Raw genomic sequence first — 27,994 nt, forward strand, 5'->3', positions numbered from 1 at the left:
CTAGTAACAATCAAGACCCATTATTGATTAACAAGACGACTGGACTGGAATACTTGTATACAGTAGTTCTGTCTAACATTCAGTGATACCGGCCAGAATGAAGAATGTTTGCATCGGAAAGTGGTTTGATTGACAAGTAAAAATAAAAGTTTTGGAAAATGTCTACGGTAACTTGGGATGAGTCCAGAAAAGACCAGGTAGGGTCAGAGTGACTGCTCTGGGGGGATGGTAAAACAGTCGTAACTTTGATACATGGCTGGAATACATGACTGGGTCTCTCCAAGAAATATGGTGTTTGTATATGCTGTATATAGGGCATACAGAAGCATTTCAATATGTCACCTCCCATTGCAGATACCCTCATAACTATATCCTGGCCTGACAGGTTAAAGCAATATTAGAATTCTTAGAATATCAGAATATTTATTTATCAAAAGGGAGGGAATGTGTAAAAAAAGTAATATAATAACCGATACTGGCTTCATTAAGTCACCACTGTTGAACCATTTCCACTGCTCTCGTCCCCACCTGTGTTTATTTTTGGACAATTCACCATGTGGCATCAAGGTATGTGACCACTGCAGTCAATCGATGGTCTTAGAAGTGATTGGCAGCAGTCAAGAGACTGGAAGGGACATGGATGGCAGCTTAAAGGAGCATTGGTTATCTTATTGTTTTTTCTTATATTTTTTGCCTTTTGGAGTACAGCTATTTTCTAGACAACGTCTTTCATTTAAATGTGGCAACAGTAAAAACCTGCAGTAAACAGATAGGATTAAAGGGAACCTGTCACCCCCCTCAGGCGTTTGTAACTAAAAGAGCCACCTTGTGCAGCACTAATGCTGCATTCTGACAAGGTGACTCTTTTAGTTATGATGCCTGCACACGCTGAAATAAACACTTATAAAATGAGCCCCCTCATACCGTGAATTCGCCAGGGAGGCGGGTCTTTCCCCCCTAATTAGACGCAGCACAGCCGTCATTTATACCCCCTTGGCGCCGAGCGCCGCCTCCTCAGCATTGTTTGAATCTGTCCCGGAGCCTGCGCTGTTATGTTATCCCTTGGGAATGCGCAGTTAGCGCTGCCCGTCTTCTGACATCATTTGATGCCAGGCTGACTGCGCCTGTGCAGCCGTGCTGCCCAAGATCCTGCCCCGCAATGTCTTCTGATTTATGCACACTGCGGGGCTGGGATTCATGGGCATGCGCAGTGCATATCTTCACCTCTCACTCATCTCCCTCCGCCTTCTTCAGACTGTGCGACGTCAGCTGATCCCTAATCGCATGCCACGGCTATTAGGAGCAGGCTCCAGGACAGATTCAAACAGTGGTGAAGAGGCGGCGCCCGGCGCCAAGGGGGTATGAACGACGGCTGCGCTGCGTCTGATTAGGAAGGAAAGTCCCGCCTCCCTGGCGATTTCACGGTATGAGGGGGCACATTTTATAAGTGTTTATTCCAGCGTGTGCAGGGAGCATAACTAAAAGAGCCACCTTGTCAGAATGCAGCATTAGTGCTGCACAAGATGGCTCTGTTAGTTACAAACGCCTGTGGGGGTGACAGGTTCCCTTTAAATGGCCATTAAATCTAACATATTCCAAAATAGAAACAGGCAGCAAGAAAGGACTTTAAAGAAGTTGTCCAGCCTCCTGTACTATCTATATCAATTATCAAGGATGCAACACTTCCACAGTGGTTAAATGTAAACACTTTGAACAGAGCTGCAAAGCGCAGGAGCTGTTCTGCAGTACCCAGCAGTGGCCACTACACATTGAATGTTGTTGAACTTTCTAGCTCCATTGAAAATGCTCCATAAAGCCACCATCGGAGCTTGTAACAGCTGATCAGTGATAGTGCTGGGTGTCAGACCCATACCAATCTTATACTGATGATCTATATCAAGGATAGGTCATCAATATGTTGTGACTGGACATCCCCTTTAAGTATAATACAAAACTTATCTGGCAAAAAAATAAACATGTCAGTAAAAAGACAATGCTAGAACTTATAGTTCAGAAATTATAGAGGTTTCATAAGATTTTCAAGACTGCATTAAAACACTGACACGATGTGCTACGCTATGTAATTCTAAGAATTTGTGTCTTAGATTTGGGCGACCCTAAAACAACATGTATATCATTTATTTATTTAGGAAAGTGGCGGAGTTGGATTAAAGTAGTTGAGCTTAGGCTACAAGTCTGCAGTTACTGTATGTGTCTGCAGACTTGTGAATCCTCACATTGTGCTCATTGTGTGCTCATGATGGTCATGTGACTACAAGTATGCGATATGCATACTCCTGGCCACACTCCCGACTAGACTGTGTCCGGCCTCGCTCAATACACTTGCATTGGCACTGCTAATCTAACCGGCACATGACCATGTATGTAAATCACATACTTGCAGTCACGCACTTGCAGCTCCCAGCACAGGAAAGCCCTCACAAGATTCCTTAGAGACTAATAGTCACATATGGATATTAGACATCTGAGAATGGATCCCAATAACTCTAAACTGATCAAAAGGAAACTGCTAAAATATACAGTATATGGGAGAAAATCAGCAGAGAGAGTTCAACCATCCTACGGGGCCACCAGGGGAGTATTGAACCATTTCACTCCTAAGGGATATCTGTCTAATGAGCAGATGTGTTTGGTCCTTAAAATGCATGAAACATTCTTTGCAACCATTCTTCATACTGACTAATAGGAGAAGACCCTGGAGGAAGGAGACTCATGGAGGAAGGAGACTTGTGGTGGAAGGAGACTCATGGATCAAGGAGACTTGTGGTGGTAGGAGACTTGTGGAGGAAGGAGACTCGTGGAGGAAGGAGACTCGTGGTGGAATGAGTCTCGTGAAGGAAGGAGACTCGTGGAGGAAGGAGACTCGTGGAGGAAGGAGACTCGTGGTGGAAGGAGACTCGTGGAGGAAGTAGACTCGTGGTGGAAGGAGACTCGTGGAGGAAGGAGACTCGTGGAGGAAGGAGACTCGTGGAGGAAGGAGACTCGTGGAGGAAGGAGACCCGTAGAGGAAAGAGACTCATGTTTACTCAGAATGTCCTAATATTGATTTTTATAATGGGGTTTTCATAACCAGACTACCCACTTGTAGATTGCCTCAGTCTACTTTAGTCAAATCTAGTCAAATCTCACTATTAAAGAAATAATTTGAACCCTACATTTGCAGTGAATGTACATTTCAATTGACAATATTAATTGCTAAATGTATATGCAGGTTGTATAGTCAGCCAACAATGTACATATCTTTCCTAGCACATTAGCCCTGGGATTGAAAAAGTTAAATGAATTATTATTTATATCCAAAAATCCCAGATGATAAAGCAAAAATGAATGGGTTTATTTATACAGACTAGTTTTATTCTGTTAGCAGTTGACCTCTAAGGATGAAATATGGCTGAAAACGACATTATTCTCATTAAAGCAACTTATGAAATTATGCAAATTTCAGCCATCGAGGTGACATACTGTTACAGGCTCCTGGCTTAGCTGTTTTGGGTTGCAGGGTGATCATCTACAGAAAGAGGTGGATTTCATTTTCTGACAGTCTGACATCTTGGTTCTGGCCTCCGCCATGTAACATTGGGGAAGGCTTGTTGTAAGTCAATGTATTGAGCTGAATATACTATCACTGTTCTATATAGACTACCGTTCTGGTATATGACACCATCTTATAAAATTAATACTGCTGCTGCTATATTTACATACATACACACAAACACGCTCACATATAGGTACACTACAGTATGTATGTTATCTGTAGTGATGCAATAGTATACATTGCTTATGGTGACATATTGGATCTGCTATACAGGTAGTAAAGGATGTTGAATGGGAGGCAGGGCCGTATACCTACTAATGAGTGAACACCTTGCCCAAAAGCATTACATGATCTTATTAAAGCTGGACAATATGTTTTCTAAACTCTTATAGCATGAGAATAATCACTCATACGTATTGTATGGGCAATGATTTTTTTTTCATTATGAGTATTGTACAGAAATGTTTCAGGATGTGGTCGCTCTTACTAAGCTGAATGTTGATGAAGCACATGGCTGGTCATTGGATTACCTGCCAGAATACCGGTGCTTAGTAAATGCCACCCTGAGTATCGGCCTCTAATCTCTGCATGTTTACGGCCATGAATGGTCGAAGCCTTCACATTCCGGTTTTGTAGCTGATGGCACTTTATTCCTCTATATATGATCTGCTATAACAAATTCTCTCCATCAAATAAACCTTTGATGTAGCGTCAAATAACTCTTTTAACCATACCCATCTTGCATATATTAATAAACCCATGACTAAGCGGATCCTTGGAAAAGATAAACCCAACTAGAAGTTATATAGACCATTGTATCTATAGGACAGGTGTTGTACTCAGTTCTGACTTGTCACACACACTAAGTGTAAGGTCTTATACTGACACAGGAGACATCTGAGAGTATCTAACACTGGCTGTGAAGCCCCGTCCATTTTTATGACCCAGGAGTTTATTATCAGTTCGAGGAGGTCCATTGAATAGTCCTTAAACTCTACGCAGGAAACCTAAATGTACAACCTTTATACAAATGTCAGAGGATCCTTCCCATGGCTTCTGTTTACCGCAGAGAACGGTTTTCCGGAGAAGTTATGCTCCGTTACAGGATTCACAACACCTTTGTTTGTAGAGATCTACTAAGCAAAGCTTAAGCTGTTTTACAAATGTACAGTAGTGAGTTGTGTCCTTGCATTCTCCCTCTGTAAAATAAAAGATCTTATTAAAACAGAAACCTGGTATAAAAGTACACATGTAGCACATAGCATCACGATAAAGCGTACTCATAGCCTACAGGAAGAAATGGCAGCCATTTTTTAAATCTACATTGCTAAGAAAGTAGCTACAATCCAATAATACAAATGAGGTGTGAACCACAATGTGCCTCATATTTTATCCACCTCCTTGCTTCCTAATAAACGGACAGTTAATATTTGTTCAGTCAACACAATGGCTGCCTCCAGGTTACAGAAACGCTGGAAATGAATGAAGGTCTTGTTATGAGCAGCGCTCTGTATCGGCAATTACACACATCTGTTCAGGAGATTTTATTTTTAACATAATTGTCAGTAATTGTAAAAGCCAAATATTTGCATACTTCCACAGGATGTAATATTGCAGTGCTGCCAAGTTGAGGGCCTCCGTTTCCACACACAGTATTGATCAGCCAAGACTTTGCCGTTCTTCCTATGTACACAGTCTACTTTCCGAGACTGAAAGCCATTTCCACAGGCGGCTGTGCATGGTCTCCAGGGGCCTGTCCTCCAGTACACATCGCACATCTCTGAAGAACAGTTCCTTCTGGAAGCTGGCCTGGGGATTAAAGCATAACACAAAGTCGTTCCCTCAAGATGAAATTCTCACATGAATTCCAAAGCCTAATGCAGACAACTCAAAATGAGTGTTTAATGGCAGGTCTACCTCTTTTTGAGCAGTGTTGTTTCATTTTACCACCACAGTGATAATCGGATTACAATCTGTGTTACTGATCTGTGCTTAGACAATAAATCACCTCGAGCTCAGCATCAGAGAGGTACTCTAGCTGGAATATCCTGCGCCCTGATACAAGTTCTGTAACAGGGACCCCCAAACCTACAGGCAATTTATCTTTCTAGTATCCACTGACGTGGCAGAAGACTAAGTGGCCCACCTCAAATACCAGCACCTCATACCATAACGCTCTGAAAAAGCACACTGTGATGTCCGTGTACAGGAATAAATCAAAGTCCTCTGAACCCACTGATTGTGACAGGATCACCTAGCCATCTAATTAGTATGGAGGCCTCCTGACAAATAGATCCACCCACCCAATCCTTTTATGCACTTAGATAAGTCGCTGACAGATGACTGTGCATGGATAATTATCACTATGTAGTAATAGACAAGGGTTATTGCACACAGTGATGTCACAGTACATGGATAATTATCACTGTGTAATCATGTGAAGGGGTTATTGCACACAGTGATGTCACAGTACATGGATAATTATCACTGTGTAATCATGTGAAGGGGTTATTGACACAGTGATGTCACAGTACATGGATAATTATCACTATGTAGTCATATGAAGGGGTTATTGCACACAGTGATGTCACAGTACATGGATAATTATCACTGTGTAATCATGTAAAGGGGTTATTGTACACAGTGATGTCACAGTGCATGGATAATTATCACTGTAATCATGTGAAGAGGTTATTGCACACAGTGATGTCACAGTACATGGATAATTATCACTGTGTAGTCATATGAAGGAGTTATTGCACACAGTGATGTTACAGTACATGGATAATTATCACTGTGTAATCATGTGAAGGGGTTATTGCACACAGTGATGTCACAGTACATGGATAATTATCACTGTGTAATCGTGTGAAGGGTGTAGGGGTTATACTCGCTCAGGTGGGATGGCTGACACTCAGGAGGCACGTTCCATTAACCCCTTCACCCCAAAGCCTGTTTTCACCTAAGTGACACGGCCAATTTTTAGAATTCTGACCACTGTCACTTTATGAGGTCATAACTCTAAAACGCTTCAACGGATCCTGGTGATTCTGACATTGTTTTCTCGTGACATATTGTACTTCATGATAGTGGTAAAACTTAGCAATTTTCAAACTTTTAGTTTTTAATGCCCTTAAATTAGAGAGTTATATCTCATAATATAGTTAATAAACAACATTTCCCACATGTCTGCTTTACATCAGCACAATTTTGGAAACATAATTTTTTTTTGTTAGAGAGTTATAAGGGTTAAAAGTTGACCAGCGATTTCTCATTTTTGCAACAAAATTTGCAAAACCATTTTTTTTACAGACCACCTCACACTTGAAGTGCCTTTGAGAGGTGTATATGACAGAAAATGCCCAAAAGTGACACCATTCTAAAAACTGCACCCCTCCAGATACTCAAAACCATATTCAAAAAGTTTATTAACCCTTCAGGTGCTTCACAGGAATTTTTGGAATGTTTAAAAAAAATTGAACATTCAACTTTTTTTTCACAAAATTTTTACTTCAGATCCAATTTGTTTCATTTTACCAAGGGTAACTGTTGTGAATTTACCTTTTGGCTCCCTCTAGTGGCTACTAGTGATTTGACTCTGGGTATGTCATTCATCCCTTGTATGCTCACCTGGGTCGTTAGGTCAGGGGTGTTGCTATATTAGCTCCCTGGACCTTCAGTTCAATGCCTGGCAACGTTGATATCAGAGCTAATCTGTAGTGCTCTTGTCTACTGATCCTGGTTCCTGTTTGATTAAGCTAAGTCTGCTTTCTTGCTTTTTGCTATTTGTTTTTGTTTGCATTTTTGTCCAGCTTGTATATAATCTGTTTCCTGACCTTGCTGGAAGCTCTAGGGTGGCTGGTGTTCTCCCCCCGGGCCGTTAGACGGTTCGGGGGTTCTTGAATCTCCAGTGTGGATTTTGATAGGGTTTTTGTTGACCATATAAGTTATCTTATTACATTCTGCTATTAGTGAGTGGGCCTCTCTTTGCTAAAATCTAGTTCATCTCTGTGTTTGTCATTTCCTCTTACCTCACCGTTATTATTTGTGGGGGGCTACTATCCTACTTTTGGGGTCTATTCTCTGGAGGCAAGAGAGGTCTTTGTTTTCCTCTTCTAGGGGTAGTTAGTCCTCCGGCTGGCGCGAGACATCTAGCGACCAACGTAGGCATGTTCCCCGGCTACTGCTAATGTTGGCGTTAGGAGTAGATATATGGTCAACCCAGTTACCACTGCCCTATGAGCTGGATTTTTGTACGTCGCAGACTTACTTGTTTCTCTGAGACCCTCGCCATTGGGGTCATAACAGTTTGCCAGGCCAGTATTAAATGTTAAATGCATTGCAGAAGCGGGATTATAAGAAAGAAAGTTCTGAGTTTTTTTTTCTCTCTCTCATTTTTTTTTCTTTTCCCCTTTACCTCTGAGTGGCTTGTGTTTGCTGCAGACATGAATGTCCAGACCTTGATTACAAGTGTGGACCAGCTTGCTGCTCGTGTGCAGGGCATACAAGATTATGTTTTCAGAAGTCCTATGTCAGAACCTAAGATACCGATTCCTGAACCGTTTTCCGGAGACCGATTTAAATTTAGAAATTTCAGGAATAATTGTAAATTGTTTTTGTCCCTGAAACCCTGTTCATCTGGAGACTCCGCTCAGCAAGTAAAAATTGTTATTTCTTTTTTACGGGGCGACCCTCAGGATTGGGCCTTCTCGCTGGCGCCAGGAGATCCGGCATTGGCTGATATTGATGCGTTTTTTCTGGCGCTCGGTTTGCTTTATGAGGAACCCAATCTTGAGATTCAGGCAGAAAAGGCCTTGCTGGCTATGTCTCAGGGCCAGGACGAGGCTGAAGTGTATTGCCAAAAATTTCGGAAATGGTCCGTGCTGACCCATTGGAACGAGTGTGCATTGGCTGCTAATTTTAGAAATGGCCTTTCTGAAGCCATTAAGAATGTGATGGTGGGTTTTCCCATTCCCACAGGTCTGAATGATTCTATGGCCCTGGCTATTCAAATCGACCGGCGGTTGCGGGAGCGCAAAACCGCTAATTCCCTCATGGTGTTGTCTGAACAGACACCTGATTTAATGCAATGTGATAGAATCCTGACTAGAAATGAGCGGAAAATTCATAGACGCCAGAATGGCTTGTGTTACTATTGTGGTGATTCTACACATGTTATCTCAGCATGCTCTAAACGTCTTACTAAGGTTGTTAGTCCGGTCGCCATTGGTAATTTGCAACCTAAATTTATTCTATCTGTAACTTTGATTTGCTCACTGTCATCGTATCCTGTCATGGCGTTTGTGGACTCAGGTGCTGCTCTGAGCCTTATGGATCTGTCATTTGCCAAGCGCTGCGGATTTGTTCTTGAGCCATTGGAAAATCCTATCCCTCTTAGGGGTATTGATTCTACGCCATTGGCAAAAAATAAACCGCAGTTTTGGACACAGGTTACCATGTGCATGACTCCCGAACATCGGGAGGTAATACGTTTTCTTGTTCTGCATAAAATGCATGATTTGGTTGTTTTGGGTTTGCCATGGTTACAGACCCATAATCCAGTCTTGGACTGGAAGGCTATGTCAGTGTCAAATTGGGGCTGCCATGGAATTCATGGAGATTCCCTGCCCTTGTCTATTGCTTCTTCTACGCCTTCGGAAGTTCCGGCGTATTTGTCTGATTATCAGGATGTCTTCAGCGAGTCTAAGTCCAGTGCACTGCCTCCTCATAGGGAATGTGACTGTGCAATAGATTTGATTCCTGGCAGTAAGTTTCCTAAGGGGAGACTGTTTAATCTGTCGGTACCTGAACATACCGCGATGCGTTCATATATCAAGGAGTCTCTTGAGAAGGGGCATATCCGTCCTTCTTCTTCCCCTCTTGGTGCGGGATTCTTTTTTGTGGCCAAAAAGGACGGATCTTTGAGGCCTTGTATTGACTATCGGCTTTTAAATAAGATCACTGTCAAATTTCAGTATCCTTTGCCGCTGTTGTCAGATTTGTTTGCCCGGATTAAAGGTGCCAAGTGGTTCACCAAGATAGACCTTCGTGGTGCGTACAACCTTGTGCGCATTAGGCAGGGCGATGAATGGAAAACCGCATTCAATACGCCCGAAGGTCATTTTGAGTACTTGGTGATGCCATTCGGTCTCTCTAATGCACCTTCAGTTTTTCAGTCCTTCATGCATGACATTTTCCGGAAGTATCTGGATAAATTTTTGATTGTTTATCTGGATGATATTCTGTTTTTTTCTGATGATTGGGACTCGCATGTGGAGCAGGTCAGGATGGTTTTTGAGATTCTGCGTGAAAATTCTTTGTTTGTAAAAGGCTCAAAGTGTCTCTTTGGTGTACAGAAGGTTCCCTTTTTGGGGTTCATTTTTTCCCCTTCTGCTGTGGAGATGGATCCAGTCAAGGTCCGAGCTATTCATGATTGGACTCAACCCTCGTCAGTTAAGAGTCTTCAGAAGTTCTTGGGTTTTGCTAACTTTTACCGTCGTTTTATCGCAAATTTCTCTAGCGTTGTTAAACCGCTGACGGATATGACCAAGAAAGGCTCTGATGTAGCTAACTGGGCTCCTGCTGCCGTGGAGGCTTTCCAGGAGTTAAAACGCCGGTTTACTTCGGCGCCTGTTTTGTGCCAGCCTGACATCTCACTTCCTTTTCAGGTTGAGGTGGATGCTTCGGAGATTGGGGCAGGGGCCGTTTTGTCACAGAGAGGCCCTGGTTGCTCTACTATGAGACCTTGTGCCTTTTTCTCTAGGAAGTTTTCGCCGGCAGAGCGAAATTATGATGTGGGCAATCGGGAGTTGTTGGCCATGAAGTGGGCATTTGAGGAGTGGCGTCATTGGCTCGAGGGTGCTAAGCATCGTGTGGTGGTCTTGACTGATCACAAAAATCTGATGTATCTCGAGTCTGCTAAACGCCTGAATCCTAGACAGGCCCGCTGGTCATTGTTTTTCTCCCGTTTTGACTTTGTGGTCTCGTATTTACCAGGGTCTAAGAATGTGAAGGCCGACGCTCTGTCTAGGAGCTTTGTGCCTGATGCTCCTGGAGTCGCTGAACCTGTGGGTATTCTTAAGGAAGGAGTTATCGTGTCTGCTATTTCTCCAGATCTGCGACGTGTGTTGCAGAGATTTCAGGCTGGTAGGCCTGACTCTTGTCCACCTGACAGATTGTTTGTGCCTGCTAGATGGACCAGCAGAGTCATTTCCGAGGTTCATTCCTCGGTGTTGGCAGGGCACCCGGGAATTTTTGGCACCAGAGATCTGGTGGCCAGGTCCTTTTGGTGGCCTTCCTTGTCAAGGGATGTGCGGTCATTTGTACAGTCCTGTGGTACTTGTGCTCGAGCTAAGCCTTGCTGCTCTCGTGCCAGCGGGTTGCTCTTGCCCTTGCCTGTCCCGAAGAGACCTTGGACACACATCTCTATGGATTTCATTTCTGATCTTCCGGTGTCTCAGGGCATGTCTGTCATCTGGGTGATATGTGATCGTTTCTCCAAGATGGTCCATTTGGTTCCTTTGCCTAAGCTGCCCTCTTCTTCTGATCTGGTTCCTGTGTTCTTCCAGAACGTGGTTCGTTTGCATGGCATTCCTGAGAATATTGTGTCGGACAGAGGATCCCAGTTTGTTTCCAGGTTCTGGCGATCCTTTTGTGGTAGGATGGGCATTGAGTTGTCGTTTTCATCCGCTTTCCATCCCCAGACTAACGGACAAACGGAGCAAACTAATCAGACTCTGGAGGCTTATTTGAGGTGTTTTGTCTCTTCTGATCAGGATGATTGGGTGACCTTCTTGCCATTGGCTGAATTTGCCCTTAATAATCGGGCTAGTTCCGCCACCTTGGTTTCGCCATTTTTCTGCAACTCTGGTTTCCATCCTCGTTTTTCCTCGGGACATGTGGAGCCTTCTGACTGTCCTGGGGTGGATTCCGTGGTGGATAGGTTGCAGCGGATCTGGGGGCATGTGGTGGACAACTTGAAGTTGTCACAGGAGAAGGCTCAGCGTTTTGCCAACCGCCGCCGCGGTGTGGGTCCCCGACTTCGCGTTGGGGATTTGGTATGGCTGTCTTCTCGATTTGTTCCTATGAAGGTCTCCTCTCCCAAATTTAAGCCTCGCTTCATTGGTCCTTACAAGATATTGGAAATCATTAATCCTGTATCCTTTCGCCTGGATCTTCCGGTATCGTTTGCCATCCACAACGTATTTCATAGGTCCTTGTTGCGGCGGTACGTTGTGCCTGTGGTTCCTTCTGCTGAGCCTCCTGCTCCGGTGTTGGTTGAGGGCGAGTTGGAGTACGTGGTGGAGAAGATCTTAGATTCTCGTCTCTCCAGGCGGAGGCTTCAGTACCTGGTCAAGTGGAAGGGCTATGGTCAGGAGGATAATTCCTGGGTGGTCGCCTCTGATGTGCATGCGGCCGATTTAGTTCGTGCCTTTCATGCCGCTCATCCTGATCGCCCTGGTGGTCTTGGTGAGGGTTCGGTGACCCCTCACTAAGGGGGGGTACTGTTGTGAATTTACCTTTTGGCTCCCTCTAGTGGCTACTAGTGATTTGACTCTGGGTATGTCATTCATCCCTTGTATGCTCACCTGGGTCGTTAGGTCAGGGGTGTTGCTATATTAGCTCCCTGGACCTTCAGTTCAATGCCTGGCAACGTTGATATCAGAGCTAATCTGTAGTGCTCTTGTCTACTGATCCTGGTTCCTGTTTGATTAAGCTAAGTCTGCTTTCTTGCTTTTTGCTATTTGTTTTTGTTTGCATTTTTGTCCAGCTTGTATATAATCTGTTTCCTGACCTTGCTGGAAGCTCTAGGGTGGCTGGTGTTCTCCCCCCGGGCCGTTAGACAGTTCGGGGGTTCTTGAATCTTCAGTGTGGATTTTGATAGGGTTTTTGTTGACCATATAAGTTATCTTACTACATTCTGCTATTAGTGAGTGGGCCTCTCTTTGCTAAAATCTAGTTCATCTCTGTGTTTGTCATTTCCTCTTACCTCACCGTTATTATTTGTGGGGGGCTACTATCCTACTTTTGGGGTCTATTCTCTGGAGGCAAGAGAGGTCTTTGTTTTCCTCTTCTAGGGGTAGTTAGTCCTCCGGCTGGCGCGAGACATCTAGCGACCAACGTAGGCATGTTCCCCGGCTACTGCTAGTGTTGGCGTTAGGAGTAGATATATGGTCAACCCAGTTACCACTGCCCTATGAGCTGGATTTTTGTACGTCGCAGACTTACTTGTTTCTCTGAGACCCTCGCCATTGGGGTCATAACAGGTAACAGGAGAAATTGGACCAAAAAAGTCGTTGTACAATTTGTCCTGAGTACGCCGATACCCCACATGTTGGGGTAAACCATTGATTGGGCACATGGCAGAGCTCGGAAGGGAAGGAGCGCCATTTGACTTTTCAATGCAAGATTTGCTGGAATTGAGATCGGAACCCATGTCGCAATTGGAGAGCCCCTGATGTGCCTAAACAGTGGAAACCCCCACAAGTGACACCATTTTGGAAAGTAGACCCTCTAAGGAACTAATCTAGATGTGTGGTGAGCACTTTGAACCTCCAAGTACTTCACAGAAGTTTATAATGTAGAGCCGTAAAAAAAAATTCATATTAATTTTCACAAAAAATGATCTTTTTGCCCCAAATTTTTTATTTTCCCAAGGGTAACAGGATAAATTAGACCCCAAAACTTGTTCTGCAATTTGTCCTGAGTACGCTGATATTTCATATATGGGGATAAACCACTGTTTGGGCGCATGGCAGAGCTCGGAAGGGAAGGAGCGCCATTTGACTTTTCAATGCAAAATTGGCTGGAATTGAGATTGGAACCCATGTCATGTTTCGAGAGCCCCTGACGTGCCTAAACAGTGGAAACCCCCACAAGTGACACCATTTTGGAAAGAAGACCCCCTAAGGAACTAATCTAGATGTGTGGTGAGCACTTTTAACCCCCAATTGTTTCACTAAAGTTTAAAATGTAGCGCTGTGAAAATTAAAAAATCATTTTTTCTTTCCACAAAATGATGTTTTAGCCCGCAATTTTTTTCTTCCTAAGGGTAACAGGAGAAATTGGACCACAAAAGTTATTGTCCAATTTGTCCTGAGTACGCTGATACCCCATACATTGGGGGGAACCACTGTTTGGGCGCACGGCAGAGCTCGGAAGGGAAGGAGCGCCGTTTGAAATGCAGACTTAGATGGATTATCGGTCTGCAGGTGTCATGTTGCATTTGCAGAGCCCCTGATGTACCTAAACAGTAGAAACCCCCAACAAGTGACCCCATATTGGAAACTAGACCCCCCGAGGAACTTATCTAGATGTGTTGTGAGAACTTTGAACCAACTAGTGTTTCACTACAGTTTATCACGCAGAGCCGCGAAAATAAAAAAAAATTTTTTTTCCACGAAAATGATATTTTAGCCCCCACGTTTTTATTTTCCCAAGGGTAACAGGAGAAATTGGACAACAAAAGTTGTTGTCCAATTTGTTCTGAGTACGCTGATACCCCATATATGGGGGGGAACCACTGTTTGGGCGCACGGCAGAGCTCAGAAGGGAATGAGCGCTGTTTGAATTGCAGACTTAGATGGATTGGTCTGCAGGTGTCATGTTGCATTTGCAAAGCCCCTGATGTACCCAAACAGTAGAAACCCCCCACAAGTGACCCCATATTGGAAACTAGACCCCCCAGGGAACTTATCTAGATGTGTTGTGAGAACTTTGAACCAACTAGTGTTTCACTACAGTTTATCTCGCAGAGCCGCGAAAATAAAAAAAATTTTTTTTTCCACGAAAATGATATTTTAGCCCCCACGTTTTTATTTTCCCAAGGGTAACAGGACAAATTGGACCCCAAAAGTTGTTGTCCTGAGAACGCTGATACCCCATATGTTGGGGGGAACCACTGTTTGGGCGCACAGGAGAACTCGGAAGGGAAGGAGCACTGTTTTAGTTTTTCAAAGCAGAATTGGCTGGAATTGAGATCGGACGCCATGTCGCGTTTGGAGAGCCCCTGATGTGCCTAAACAGTGAAAACTCCCCAATTCTAACTGAAACCCTAACCCCAACCCTAACCCCAGCCCTAACCCTAGCCCTAACCCCAACCCTAGCCCTAACCCTAGTTCTAACCCTAGCGCTACTTTCACACTAGCGTTTTTTTGCATACGTCGCAATGCGTCGTTTTGGCGAAAAAATGCATCCTGCAAAGTCATCTGCAGGATGCGTTTTTTCCCCATAGACTAACATTAGCGACGCATTGCAACGTATTGACACACGTTGCAACCGTCGTGCGACGGTTGCGTCGAGTTGTGGCGGACCGCCGGCAGCAAAAAACGTTACATGTAACTTTTTTTGTGCCGACGGTCCACCATTTCCGACTGCGCATACGCGGCTGGAACTCCGCCCCCACCTCCCCGCACCTCACAATGGGGCAGCGGATGCGTGGAAAAACAGCATCCGCTGCCCCCGTTGTGCGGCGCTTGCACAGTATGCGTCGGTACGTTGGGCCGACGCAGCGCGACGGCCCCGTTCCGACGCTAGTGTGAAAGTAGCCTAACAGGAAAATGGAAATAAATCTATTTTTTTTTATTTTATTATTTTTCCCTAACCAAGGGGGTGATGAAGGGGGATTTGATTTACTTTTATAGCGTTTTTTAGCAGATTTTTATGGTTGGCAGCCATCACACACTAAAAGACGCTTTTTATTGCAAAAAATAGTTTTTGCATCACCACATTTTGAGAGCTATAATTTATCCATATTTTGGCCCACAGAGTCATGTGAGATCTTGTATTTTGCGGGACGAGTTGACGTTTTTATTGGTACCATGTTTGGGCACATGACATTTTTTGATCGCTTTTTATTCCGATTTTTGGGAGGCGGAATGAACAAAAACCAGCAATTCCTGAAACTCTTTTAGGGGGGGCGTTTATACCGTTCCGCGTTTGTTAAAAAGGATAAAGCAGTTTTATTCTTCGGGTCAGTCCGATTAAAGCAATACCTCATTTATGTAATTTTTTTATGTTTTGGCGCTTTTACACAATAAAAACTATTTTATATAAAAAAATAATTGTTTTTGCATCGCTTTATTCTGAGAGCTATAACTTTTTTATTTTTCTGCTGATGATGCTGTATGGTGGCTTTTTTTTTTGCGGGACAAGATGACGTTTTCAGCGGTACCATGGTTATTTATATCCGTCTTTTTGATCGCGTGTTATTCCACTTTTTGTTTGGCGGTATGAGAATAAAGCGTTGTTTTTTGCCTCGTTTTTTTTTTTTTTTTTACGGTGTTCACTGAAGGGGTTAACTAGTGATATAGTTTTATAGGTGGGGTCGTTACGGACGCGGCAATACCAAATATGTGTACTTTTATTGTGTGATTTTTTTTAATTTAGATAAAGAAATGTATTTATGGGAATATTTTTTTTTTTTTTCTTTATTTAGGAATTTTTTTTTTCTTTTTTTTTTTTACTTTTTTACTTTGTCCCAGGGGGGGACATCACAGATCGGTGATCTGACAGTGTGCACAGCACTCTGTCAGATTACCGTTCTGACTGACAAGGGCAGAGGCTTGCTGGCGCCTACTATTAGGAACTTTCTGCAGGCGCCGGCAAGCTAGGGCATCTCATGACCTGGAAGGAGTCCCGCGGCCATCTTGGATCCGGGGACTCCTTCCAGGTCACCGGAGCAGCGCGATCTCATCGCGCTGCTCCGGTGGGAGAGCGCAGGGAGCCCCCGTCCCTGCGCGATCCCCCTCTATGCCGCTGTCACTATTGACAGCGGCATCAGAGGGGTTAAATGCCCGCGATCGGCGATAGCGCCGATCGTGGGCATTGCTGCGGGGTGTCAGCTGTCATATATAGCTGACACCCGCACCCTATCACCGTGGTGCTCAGCGCGAGACCGCGGTGATCGGGGCGCCGTACTAGTACTGCGGCTGGCACTAATGGAGTGCCGGCAGCGCAGTACTAGTACGGCGCATGTCGGGAAGGGGTTAAAAGTTCACAGGTTTATTGCTCCATAAACCACATAGTAAGAACAGAAAAGCTCAGGAAAGGAAAATACAGATGTCCAGTCCTTCAGGCTCAGTCCTGGAGCCTTAAAGGGACTCTGTCACCTGAATTTGGAGGGAACAATTTTCAGTCATATGGGTGGGGTTTTCGGGTGTTTGATTCACACTTTCCTTACCCGCTGGCTGCATGCTGGCTGCAATATTGGATTGAAGTTCATTCTCTGTCCTCCGTAGTACATGCCTGCACAAGGCAATCTTGCATTACGCAGGCGTGTACTATAGAGGACAGAGAATGAACTTCAATCCAACCTTGCAGCCAGCATGCAGCCAGCGGGTAAGGAAAGGGTGAATCAAACACCCGAAAACCCCGCCCATATGACTGAAAATTGTTCCCTCCAAATTCATGTGACAGAGTCCCTTTAACACACTGGTGGAGGCTTTCTCCTCCACACACACACCTCCTGTGTTAAGCATTAGCCTGTCTTTTATGGATCTAACCACACCCAGGAACCCATCACATGATTAGACATGTGGTTATGACATCCCCACAGGTCCTGAAACACACATAGATAGGCATGGTTATGCCCCTTACCCAGGGGTGAGGTATATGGGTAGCCAGACCCTCCCATCTCTCATAGCTACCCGTAACCCGGACCCAAGTATACTACACAATTCCTTATTGCTTTACGTGCATTAAAGAAAACACTCCGGGTTACCTCACAGCGACAAGCCTTCTCTGTGATACATACCTCCCGTCGACTATACAACCTTTAGCCACGCTACAAGGGGTTATTGTACACAGTGATGTCACAGTACATGGATAATTATCACTGTGTAGTCATGTGAAGGGGTTATTGCACACAGTGATATCACAGTACATGGATAATTATCACTGTGTAATCATGTGAAGGGGTTATTGCACACAGTGATGTCACAGTACATGGATAATTATCACTGTGTAATCATGCGAAGGGGTTATTGTACACAGTGATGTCACAGTACATGGATAATTATCACTGTGTAATCATGTGAAGGGGTTATTGCACACAGTGATGTCACAGTACTGTTATGATGGCCTGGTGGTTAGGAGCACCCGGAATGACCTGATGAGTAAATTCAAAATCGGGACTAGCTCTGGGTAAGTGGGAACTCTGCTGACCGCAACCCTACTCCTATCACACACAACTAGAAATAGCCGTGGAGCGTACCTAACTCTCCCTAGACGCCTCTTCACAGCCTAAGAGCTAACTACACCTAAAGATAGAAATAGAAGCCTTACCTTGCCTCAGAGAAATTCCCCAAAGGTAAAGGCAGACCCCCACATATATTGACGGTGAGTTAAGAGGAAAGTCACAAACACAGGAATGAAACAGGTTTTAGCAAAGGAGGCCAGATTTCACTAAATAGTCAGAGGATAGTAAAGGGATCTATGCGGTCAGCACAAAAGACTACAAAAAACCACGCAGAGTAAGCAAAAAGACTCCCCACACCGACTCACGGTGTGGAGGTGCCACTCTGCACCCAGAGCTTCCAGCTAGCAAGGGAACATCATGATAGCAAGCTGGACTAGAAATTAGCAGTAACAACAAAATGAACTAGCAAAGACTTAGCTTCTGCTGGAGTAGACAGGTCCTCAGAGAAGTCCAAGAGAAATCTAAACCAATACTGAAACAACGACAGCTGGCATGAAGTAACAATCTGAGTGGAGTTAAATAGGGAAGCAGCATAGCAATAAACGAGAGCAGCTGATAAAGCCAACCTCAGTGACCAGCAGTTCCGCTCGAAGCCACCAGTGGGAGTCCAAGAGCAGAACCAACCATAGTACCATTCATGACCACAGGAGGGAGTCCGAGAACAGAATTCACAACACAGTACATGGATAATTATCACTGTGTAATCATGTGAAGGGGTTATTGCACACAGTGATGTCACAGTACATGGATAATTATCACTGTGTAATCATGTGAAGGGGTTATTGCACAGAGTGATGTCACAGTACATGGATAATTATCACTGTGTAGTCATATGAAGGAGTTATTGCACACAGTGATGTCACAGTACATGGATAATTATCACTGTGTAGTCATGTGAAGGAGTTATTGCACACAGTGATGTCACAGTGCATGGATAATTATCACTGTGTAATCATGTGAAGGGGTTATTGCACACAGCGATGTCTGTTGTGAATTTACTTTTTGCTCCCTCTAGTGGTTACTAGTTTTTTGACTCTGGTTTTTCTGTCATTCCTTTTATCCGCACCTGGGTCGTTAGTTAAGGGTGTTGCTATTTAAGCTCCCTGGACCTTCAGTTCAATGCCTGGCAACGTAGTTATCAGAGCTAGTCTGCTGTGCTCTTGTCTACTGATCCTGGTTCCAGTTATATCAGCTAAGTCCGCTTTTTGCTTTTTGCTATTTTGTTTTGGTTTTGTATTTTTGTCCAGCTTGTTCCAAATATATATCCTGACCTTTGCTGGAAGCTCTAGGGGGCTGGTGTTCTCCCCCCGGACCGTTAGACGGTTCGGGGGTTCTTGAATTTCCAGTGTGGATTTTGATAGGGTTTTTGTTGACCATATAAGTTACCTTTCTTTATTCTGCTATCAGTAAGCGGGCCTCTCTGTGCTAAACCTGGTTCATTTCTGTGTTTGTCATTTCCTCTTACCTCACCGTTATTATTTGTGGGGGGCTTCTATCCAGCTTTGGGGTCCCCTTCTCTGGAGGCAAGAAAGGTCTTTTGTTTTCCTCTACTAGGGGTAGCTAGATTCTCCGGCTGGAGCGTGTCATCTAGAATCAACGTAGGAATGATCCCCGGCTACTTCTAGTGTTGGCGTTAGGAGTAGATATATGGTCAACCCAGCTACCACTGCCCTATGAGCTGGATTTTTGTATTCTGCAGACTTCCACGTTCCTCTGAGACCCTCGCCATTGGGGTCATAACAGTTTGCCAGGCCAGTATTAAATGTTTAATGCATTGCAGAAGAGGGATTATAAGAAAGAAGATTCTGAGTTTTTTTTTTTTTTTTTCTTCTTCCCCTTTACCTCAGAGTGGCTATGCTTGCTGCAGACATGAATGTCCAGACCTTGATTACAAGTGTGGACCAGCTGGCTACTCGTGTGCAGGGCATACAAGACTATGTTATCAGTAATCCTAGGTCAGAACCTAAAATACCGATTCCTGAACTGTTTTCCGGAGACAGGTTTAAGTTTAGGAATTTTGTGAATAATTGTAAATTGTTTTTGTCCCTGAGACCCTGTTCATCTGGAGACTCTGCTCAGCAAGTAAAAATTGTTATTTCGTTCTTACGGGGCGACCCTCAGGATTGGGCTTTTTCGCTGGCGCCAGGAGATCCGGCATTGGCTGATATTAATGCGTTTTTTCTGGCGCTCGGTTTACTTTATGAGGAACCCAATCTTGAGATTCAGGCAGAAAAGGCCTTGCTGGCTATGTCTCAGGGGCAGGACGAGGCTGAAGTGTACTGCCAAAAATTTCGGAAATGGTCCGTGCTGACACATTGGAACGAGTGTGCACTGGCCGCTAATTTTAGAAATGGCCTTTCTGAAGCCATTAAGAATGTTATGGTGGGTTTTCCCATTCCCACAGGTCTGAATGATATTATGGCACTGGCTATTCAAATTGACCGGCGGTTGCGGGAGCGCAAAACCGCAAATTCCCTCATGGTGTTGTCTGAACAGACACCTAATTCGGTGCAATGTGATAGAAAAATCGCAAATTCCCTCATGGTGTTGTCTGAACAGACACCTGATTTAATGCAATGTGATAGAATCCTGACTAGAAATGAGCGGAAAATTCATAGACGCCGGAATGGCTTGTGCTACTACTGTGGTGATTCTACACATATTATCTCAGCATGCTCTAAACGTATAGCTAAGGTTGTTAGTCCTGTCACCGTTGGTAATTTGCAACCTAAATTTATTCTGTCTGTAACTTTGATTTGCTCACTGTCGTCTTTTCCTGTCATGGCGTTTGTAGATTCAGGTGCTGCCCTGAGTCTTATGGATCTGTCATTTGCTAAGCACTGTGGTTTTACTCTTGAACCATTAGAAAATCCTATTCCTCTTAGGGGTATTGATGCTACGCCATTGGCAGCAAATAAACCGCAGTATTGGACACAGGTTACCATGTGCATGACTCCTGAACACCGCGAGGTGATACGTTTCCTGGTTTTACATAAAATGCATGATTTGGTTGTTTTAGGGCTGCCATGGTTACAGACCCATAATCCAGTCCTGGACTGGAAGGCTATGTCAGTCTCAAGTTGGGGCTGTCGTGGTATTCATGGGGATTCCCTGCCTGTGTCTATTGCTTCTTCTACGCCTTCGGAAGTTCCGGAGTATTTGTCTGATTATCAGGATGTCTTCAGTGAGTCTGAGTCCAGTGCACTGCCTCCTCATAGGGACTGTGACTGTGCTATAGATTTGATCCCAGGCAGTAAATTTCCTAAGGGAAGACTGTTTAATCTGTCGGTACCTGAACATACCGCTATGCGTTCATATATCAAGGAGTCTCTAGAGAAAGGACATATTCGTCCGTCTTCTTCCCCTCTTGGTGCGGGATTCTTTTTTGTGGCAAAAAAGGACGGATCTTTGAGACCTTGTATTGATTATCGGCTTTTAAATAAGATCACTGTCAAATTTCAGTATCCTTTACCGCTGTTGTCTGACTTGTTTGCCCGGATTAAAGGTGCCAAGTGGTTCACCAAGATAGATCTTCGTGGTGCGTACAACCTTGTGCGCATTAAGCAAGGTGATGAATGGAAAACCGCATTCAATACGCCCGAAGGTCATTTTGAGTACTTGGTGATGCCTTTTGGGCTCTCCAATGCGCCTTCAGTTTTTCAGTCCTTTATGCATGACATTTTCCGGAAGTATCTGGATAAATTTTTGATTGTTTATCTGGATGATATTTTGGTTTTTTCTGATAATTGGGATTCGCATGTGGAGCAGGTCAGGTTGGTCTTTAAAATTTTGCGTGAAAATTCTTTGTTTGTCAAGGGCTCAAAGTGTCTCTTTGGTGTACAGAAGGTTCCCTTTTTGGGGTTCATTTTTTCCCCTTCTGCTGTGGAGATGGACCCAGTCAAGGTCCGAGCTATTCTTGATTGCACTCAGCCCTCGTCAGTTAAGAGTCTACAGAAGTTCTTGGGTTTCGCTAACTTCTACCGTCGTTTTATCGCTAATTTTTCTAGCATTGTGAAACCTTTGACGGATATGACCAAGAAGGGCTCCGATGTAGCTAACTGGGCTCCTGCTGCCGTGGAGGCTTTCCAGGAGTTGAAACGCCGGTTTACTTCGGCGCCTGTTTTGTGCCAGCCCGATGTCTCACTTCCCTTTCAGGTTGAGGTGGATGCTTCAGAGATTGGAGCAGGGGCCGTTTTGTCGCAGAGAGGCCCTGGTTGCTCTGTTATGAAACCTTGTGCCTTTTTCTCTAGGAAGTTTTCGCCTGCCGAGCGAAATTATGATGTGGGCAATCGGGAGTTGTTGGCCATGAAATGGGCATTTGAGGAGTGGCGTCATTGGCTCGAGGGTGCTAAGCATCGTGTGGTGGTCTTGACTGATCACAAAAATCTGATGTATCTCGAGTCTGCTAAACGCCTTAATCCGAGACAGGCCCGCTGGTCATTGTTTTTCTCCCGCTTTGATTTTGTTGTCTCGTATTTACCAGGTTCAAAGAATGTGAAGGCCGATGCTCTTTCTAGGAGCTTTGTGCCTGATGCTCCTGGAGTCGCTGATCCTGTTGGTATTCTTAAAGATGGAGTTATCTTGTCAGCTATTTCTCCGGATCTGCGACGTGTGTTGCAGAGATTTCAGGCTGATAGGCCTGAGTCTTGTCCACCTGACAGACTGTTTGTCCCGGATAAGTGGACCAGCAGAGTCATTTCCGAGGTTCATTCCTCGGTGTTGGCAGGTCACCCGGGAATTTTTGGCACCAGAGATCTGGTGGCCAGGTCCTTTTGGTGGCCTTCCTTGTCAAGGGATGTGCGGTCATTTGTGCAGTCCTGTGGGACTTGTGCTCGAGCTAAGCCTTGCTGTTCTCGTGCCAGCGGTTTGCTCTTGCCCTTGCCTGTCCCGAAGAGACCTTGGACACATATCTCCATGGATTTCATTTCTGATCTTCCGCTATCCCAGGGCATGTCCGTTATCTGGGTGATATGTGATCGCTTCTCAAAGATGGTCCATTTGGTTCCTTTGCCTAAACTGCCTTCCTCTTCCGATCTGGTTCCTGTGTTTTTCCAGAACGTGGTTCGTTTGCACGGCATCCCTGAGAATATTGTGTCAGACAGAGGATCCCAGTTCGTTTCCAGATTCTGGCGATCCTTTTGTAGTAGGATGGGCATTGATTTGTCGTTTTCGTCTGCTTTCCATCCTCAGACTAATGGACAGACGGAGCGAACCAATCAGACTTTGGAGGCTTATTTGAGGTGTTTTGTCTCTGCTGATCAGGACGATTGGGTGACATTCTTGCCGTTGGCTGAGTTTGCCCTTAATAATCGGGCTAGTTCCGCCACCTTGGTTTCGCCTTTTTTCTGCAACTCTGGTTTCCATCCTCGCTTTTCTTCGGGTCATGTGGAGCCTTCTGACTGTCCTGGGGTGGATTCTGTGGTGGATAGGTTGCAGCGGATCTGGAATCATGTGGTGGACAACTTGAAGTTGTCACAGGAGAGGGCTCAGCGCTTTGCCAACCGCCGCCGCGGTGTGGGTCCCCGACTACGCGTTGGGGATTTGGTATGGCTTTCTTCCCGCTTTGTTCCTATGAAGGTCTCCTCTCCCAAATTTAAACCTCGTTTTATTGGGCCTTACAAGATATTGGAAATCCTTAATCCTGTATCTTTTCGTCTGGATCTTCCTGTGTCGTTTGCTATTCACAATGTATTTCATAGGTCCTTGTTGCGGCGGTACATTGTGCCTATAGTTCCTTCTGCTGAGCCTCCTGCTCCGGTGTTGGTTGAGGGCGAGTTGGAGTACGTGGTGGAGAAGATCTTGGATTCTCGCCTCTCCAGGCGGAGGCTTCAGTACCTGGTCAAGTGGAAGGGCTATGGTCAGGAGGATAATTCCTGGGTGGTCGCCTCTGATGTTCATGCGGCCGATTTAGTTCGTGCCTTTCATGCCGCTCATCCTGATCGCCCTGGTGGTCGTGGTGAGGGTTCGGTGACCCCTCACTAAGGGGGGGGTACTGTTGTGAATTTACTTTTTGCTCCCTCTAGTGGTTACTAGTTTTTTGACTCTGGTTTTTCTGTCATTCCTTTTATCCGCACCTGGGTCGTTAGTTAAGGGTGTTGCTATTTAAGCTCCCTGGACCTTCAGTTCAATGCCTGGCAACGTAGTTATCAGAGCTAGTCTGCTGTGCTCTTGTCTACTGATCCTGGTTCCAGTTATATCAGCTAAGTCCGCTTTTTGCTTTTTGCTATTTTGTTTTGGTTTTGTATTTTTGTCCAGCTTGTTCCAAATATATATCCTGACCTTTGCTGGAAGCTCTAGGGGGCTGGTGTTCTCCCCCCGGACCGTTAGACGGTTCGGGGGTTCTTGAATTTCCAGTGTGGATTTTGATAGGGTTTTTGTTGACCATATAAGTTACCTTTCTTTATTCTGCTATCAGTAAGCGGGCCTCTCTGTGCTAAACCTGGTTCATTTCTGTGTTTGTCATTTCCTCTTACCTCACCGTTATTATTTGTGGGGGGCTTCTATCCAGCTTTGGGGTCCCCTTCTCTGGAGGCAAGAAAGGTCTTTTGTTTTCCTCTACTAGGGGTAGCTAGATTCTCCGGCTGGAGCGTGTCATCTAGAATCAACGTAGGAATGATCCCCGGCTACTTCTAGTGTTGGCGTTAGGAGTAGATATATGGTCAACCCAGCTACCACTGCCCTATGAGCTGGATTTTTGTATTCTGCAGACTTCCACGTTCCTCTGAGACCCTCGCCATTGGGGTCATAACAGATGTCACAGTTATATGGATAATTATCACTGTGTAATCATGTGAAGGGGTTATTGCACACAGTGATGTCACAGTACATGGATAATTATCACTGTGTAATCATGTGAAGGGGTTATTGCACACAGTGATGTCACAGTACATGGATAATTATCACTGTGTAATCATGTGAAGGGGTTATTGTACACAGTGATGTCACAGTACCTCGATATTAAACACAGTGAATTTAGGATAGGACAATATTCGAACAATTAGCATAGTGATTTGCAAAGCAGGAATAATAAGCTTAGTTATCTCACAGCATAGGGATATGAATAAAGTGAAGCAAGAGTATAATAGTCATAGGAATCAGGGGAGGACATACAGTTGCTGCACTCTGTGCAGCCGCACAGGGGCCCAAGGGTTAAAGTGCCATATCCACATCCAAAGCCGGTGGAATTGTGCAATATGATGAGCTATTGGACTGTAAAGGACCCATACACTGTTCTTGCACCTCTGTCTGTATCTGCTCCTATTAGGAAGGTCACAATGCAAGGAGGATGCACACAACGATGTCATAGCAACAGGAATAATTAGTACTATGAAGTCATATGGAAAGGATAACTGCCCACAGTGATGTCACAGTACGGGGTAATGGATAATACAGGGACATCATATGGAAGGATTTATGCGTACAGTGATGTCACTACGTAGACAATGCACAGTGCTGTTACAGCACCTAGTGATGGTTAAGGAACAAGTGATGCTGTAGTACAAGAATAATAAAAACTGCATCATTGCACAAGGATAATGTGCACAGCACCATGGCTGCCCAGAGTAAATAGCCCCTTGCAGTCCTGTAGGGTGCACAGAGCCCCTTGTGTCCCCTGAGACCATAAGGGCCTACATCCAACTGCAATGCTAGTGATTATTAATGGTCTGTTTGCAGAGCTGACAGTATGCACTGCACTATGGTGCTATTCACACCCAGTACATACATTTCTACACTTTGTGCATTATATTGCAGCTGTTCAAAATTGGACCACACATCCAGCAGGATACTACCAAGTCTATGACATTTAGGTCGGGTTATCTTGTGTTTTTATTCACCAGAAATGGGAACAGTAATAAAGTGCTCAAACCTTTCCATTAATAATGTTTCCTCCTTCCATTTCAGGGATCCTTTTTAATATTTAGTGACAAAAAATGGACCTCAGAGAAGACCTCCCAAATGGTACCCTAAATGCAGCCTAATAATACCGTACACATAGACGTTTATCTTACACGAATGTCTATATGACATAGAAGTAATATCCTACAATGTGTCAAAAGTATCTTTCCTCACATATGAAAAGTGGAAAGAACACATCCCAGATTGAGCTGATGCTGGCGCTCTCTCCTAACCCTTTGGAACTGTAGTAATATTCCATTAATCTTCTGCTCCGCTCTCCAGAATTTAGCTGAAACATTAAATGTTAAGATCTATCAAATGGGAAAAGCTATAAAGAGCTTCAGATGATCTCAGCAGAACATTAGATCAACTAAGTGTCAGAAAAAACAATCTGCAGGTTCTTGGATTAGTTCTGTTTTCTTCCACTATAAAAGCTGCCCTGCCAATAAGCGTGACATCTGTAATCTGTTACTGGCTTCTTCTCGTGTGCTCGGATGGGTTCACGTACCTCTTGGTGCTGTCACAGTGAGCGTCTGGCATGGTGGTTCCATTCCGGTCTTGACACAGTATGTACCGATGCTGTAAACCCATTCCTTGTCCGGTACAGCGATTAGAACACTGAAAGGAAAGGCAGACTTCTGTAAGAACAGTCTCACATCCCCTCCTCTGATTTAACTGGAGCATTTATAAATCTACCATTTGGATGGATGTTTGAAGGGGAAATTGAAGCCAAACAAACCATTCCTGTGACATGAGGTTACAAACTTAAGAGAGTCTTCCCATGTGAATTCTAGAAATTAACCAGCAGTGAAAAATACAGAGAAATAATTAAATGTACAGTAATGAGCAAAAGTTTTAGGCAGGTGTGGGAAAAAGCAGCAAAATAAGAATACTTCCAGAAATAGAAGCGATACGTCTCGTACAGATTTTTCCCATGGGTAAAAAATGGCCAGTTTTCATGAGTGTTTTGGATCAGATTATTACCTGTGTTTGGTCAGTGTGTCACTTTTATCCATCAGGGATAAAAGTTGAGTTTTTCTCAAATGCAAAAAAATAATAAAAATTGAGGTTTCTCAGAATTATCCTATCCAACAATGAGCGAAAAACAGACAGCGCTGTCCGATTTGTTCACAGATCCATAGACTTGTCTACATGATTTGGTGCAGGCACTCAGGTCACAAAGATACACGAACATGTGCACATCCCCATAGGCTATAAGTATAATAAGTACGTGCTCTAGCCATGAAAATTTGCAACATCAATTAGCAAAATCAAAATGAATGAATAAAAGAGGAATCTAAATCAAATCAATATTTGGTGTGACCGCCATTTGCATTCAAAACAGGATCAATTGCTCTAGATACACTTGTTTGAAAGTCAGAGATTAGGTAGGATTACAGTCAGGTGTACGAGTAACCAAATATAGCAACAGGTGATAAGGATCATTATTTGTATATGTAGGTTGAAACAAAGTCATTAAATAAAATAATAAAAACTGAATGAGGAACAGCCAAACTCTGCTGCAAAAGTGAGTATGTGGAAGACAGATTCATGCTACAGGTCATACACCATGTCAAAACTAAGCCCAGCAACAAGACACAAGGTAGTTATACTGCATAATCAAGGTGTCTCCCAGGCAAAGATTTCAAAGCAGACTGGGATTACAAGATGTGCTGTTCAAGCTCTTTTAAAGAAACACCAAGAAATGGGCAACATTCAGGACTGTAGATGAAGTGAGCGATCAAGGAAACTTAATACAGCAGATAAAAGGCACATCATGCTTACTTCCAATCAACATCAAAAGATGTCCAGCAGTGCCATCAGCTTAGAACTGGCAGCAACCAGTGAGACCTAGCTACACCCATCTACTGTTTGGAGAAGTCTGACCAAAAGTGGTATTCATGGAAAAACTGCGGCCAAAAAGCTATACCATCAACATGGACACTAGACCAAGCAACACAACTTTGTCTGGAAACACAGGAACTGGTGTGAAGAGAAATATCATCAGGTGTTCTAGATGCATCAACATTTGAAATATGTAGCTGTAACAGAAGGCAGTTTGTTCACCAAAGGACTAGAGCTCAGTACAATAATGAGTGTCTGTAGGCAACAGCGAAATATGGTGGATTATCCTCGCAAGTTTGGGGTACATTTTAGCAAATGGATAGGGGGATTTGTTCAAGATTAATGCTGAGAAATAGAGGCAGATATTTATCCAACATGCCATAACATAAGGGAGGTGTCCAATTAACTCCAAATTTCTTCTGAATCAGGACAATAACCCCAAACATAAAGCCAATGTCATTAATAACTATCTTCAGTGTAAAGAAGAACAAGGAGTACTG

General features: G+C 44.2%; 1 protein-coding gene across 4 annotated transcripts in view; it reads right to left on the bottom strand.

Annotated features, from left to right (window-relative positions):
- Positions 1-1,469: 1,469 nt before the first annotated feature.
- The window catches only part of ADAMTSL3 (ADAMTS like 3), a 793,440-nt gene continuing 766,915 nt past the window's right edge, over positions 1,470-27,994 (bottom strand). For all 4 annotated transcript variants that reach the window (XM_077263637.1, XM_077263634.1, XM_077263636.1 and 1 more), the window contains exons 29-31: positions 26,158-26,267; positions 5,151-5,365; positions 1,470-4,755 (exon numbers count right to left, since the gene is read on the bottom strand). In XM_077263637.1, the coding sequence (XP_077119752.1) occupies positions 4,646-4,755; positions 5,151-5,365; positions 26,158-26,267 (435 nt within the window). In that variant the 3' untranslated portion in view covers positions 1,470-4,645. The remainder of the gene's footprint in view (positions 4,756-5,150; positions 5,366-26,157; positions 26,268-27,994) is intronic.

The sequence above is a fragment of the Ranitomeya variabilis genome, chromosome 5, assembly GCF_051348905.1.
Source record: "Ranitomeya variabilis isolate aRanVar5 chromosome 5, aRanVar5.hap1, whole genome shotgun sequence".
NCBI classification, from domain to species: Eukaryota; Metazoa; Chordata; class Amphibia; order Anura; family Dendrobatidae; genus Ranitomeya; species Ranitomeya variabilis.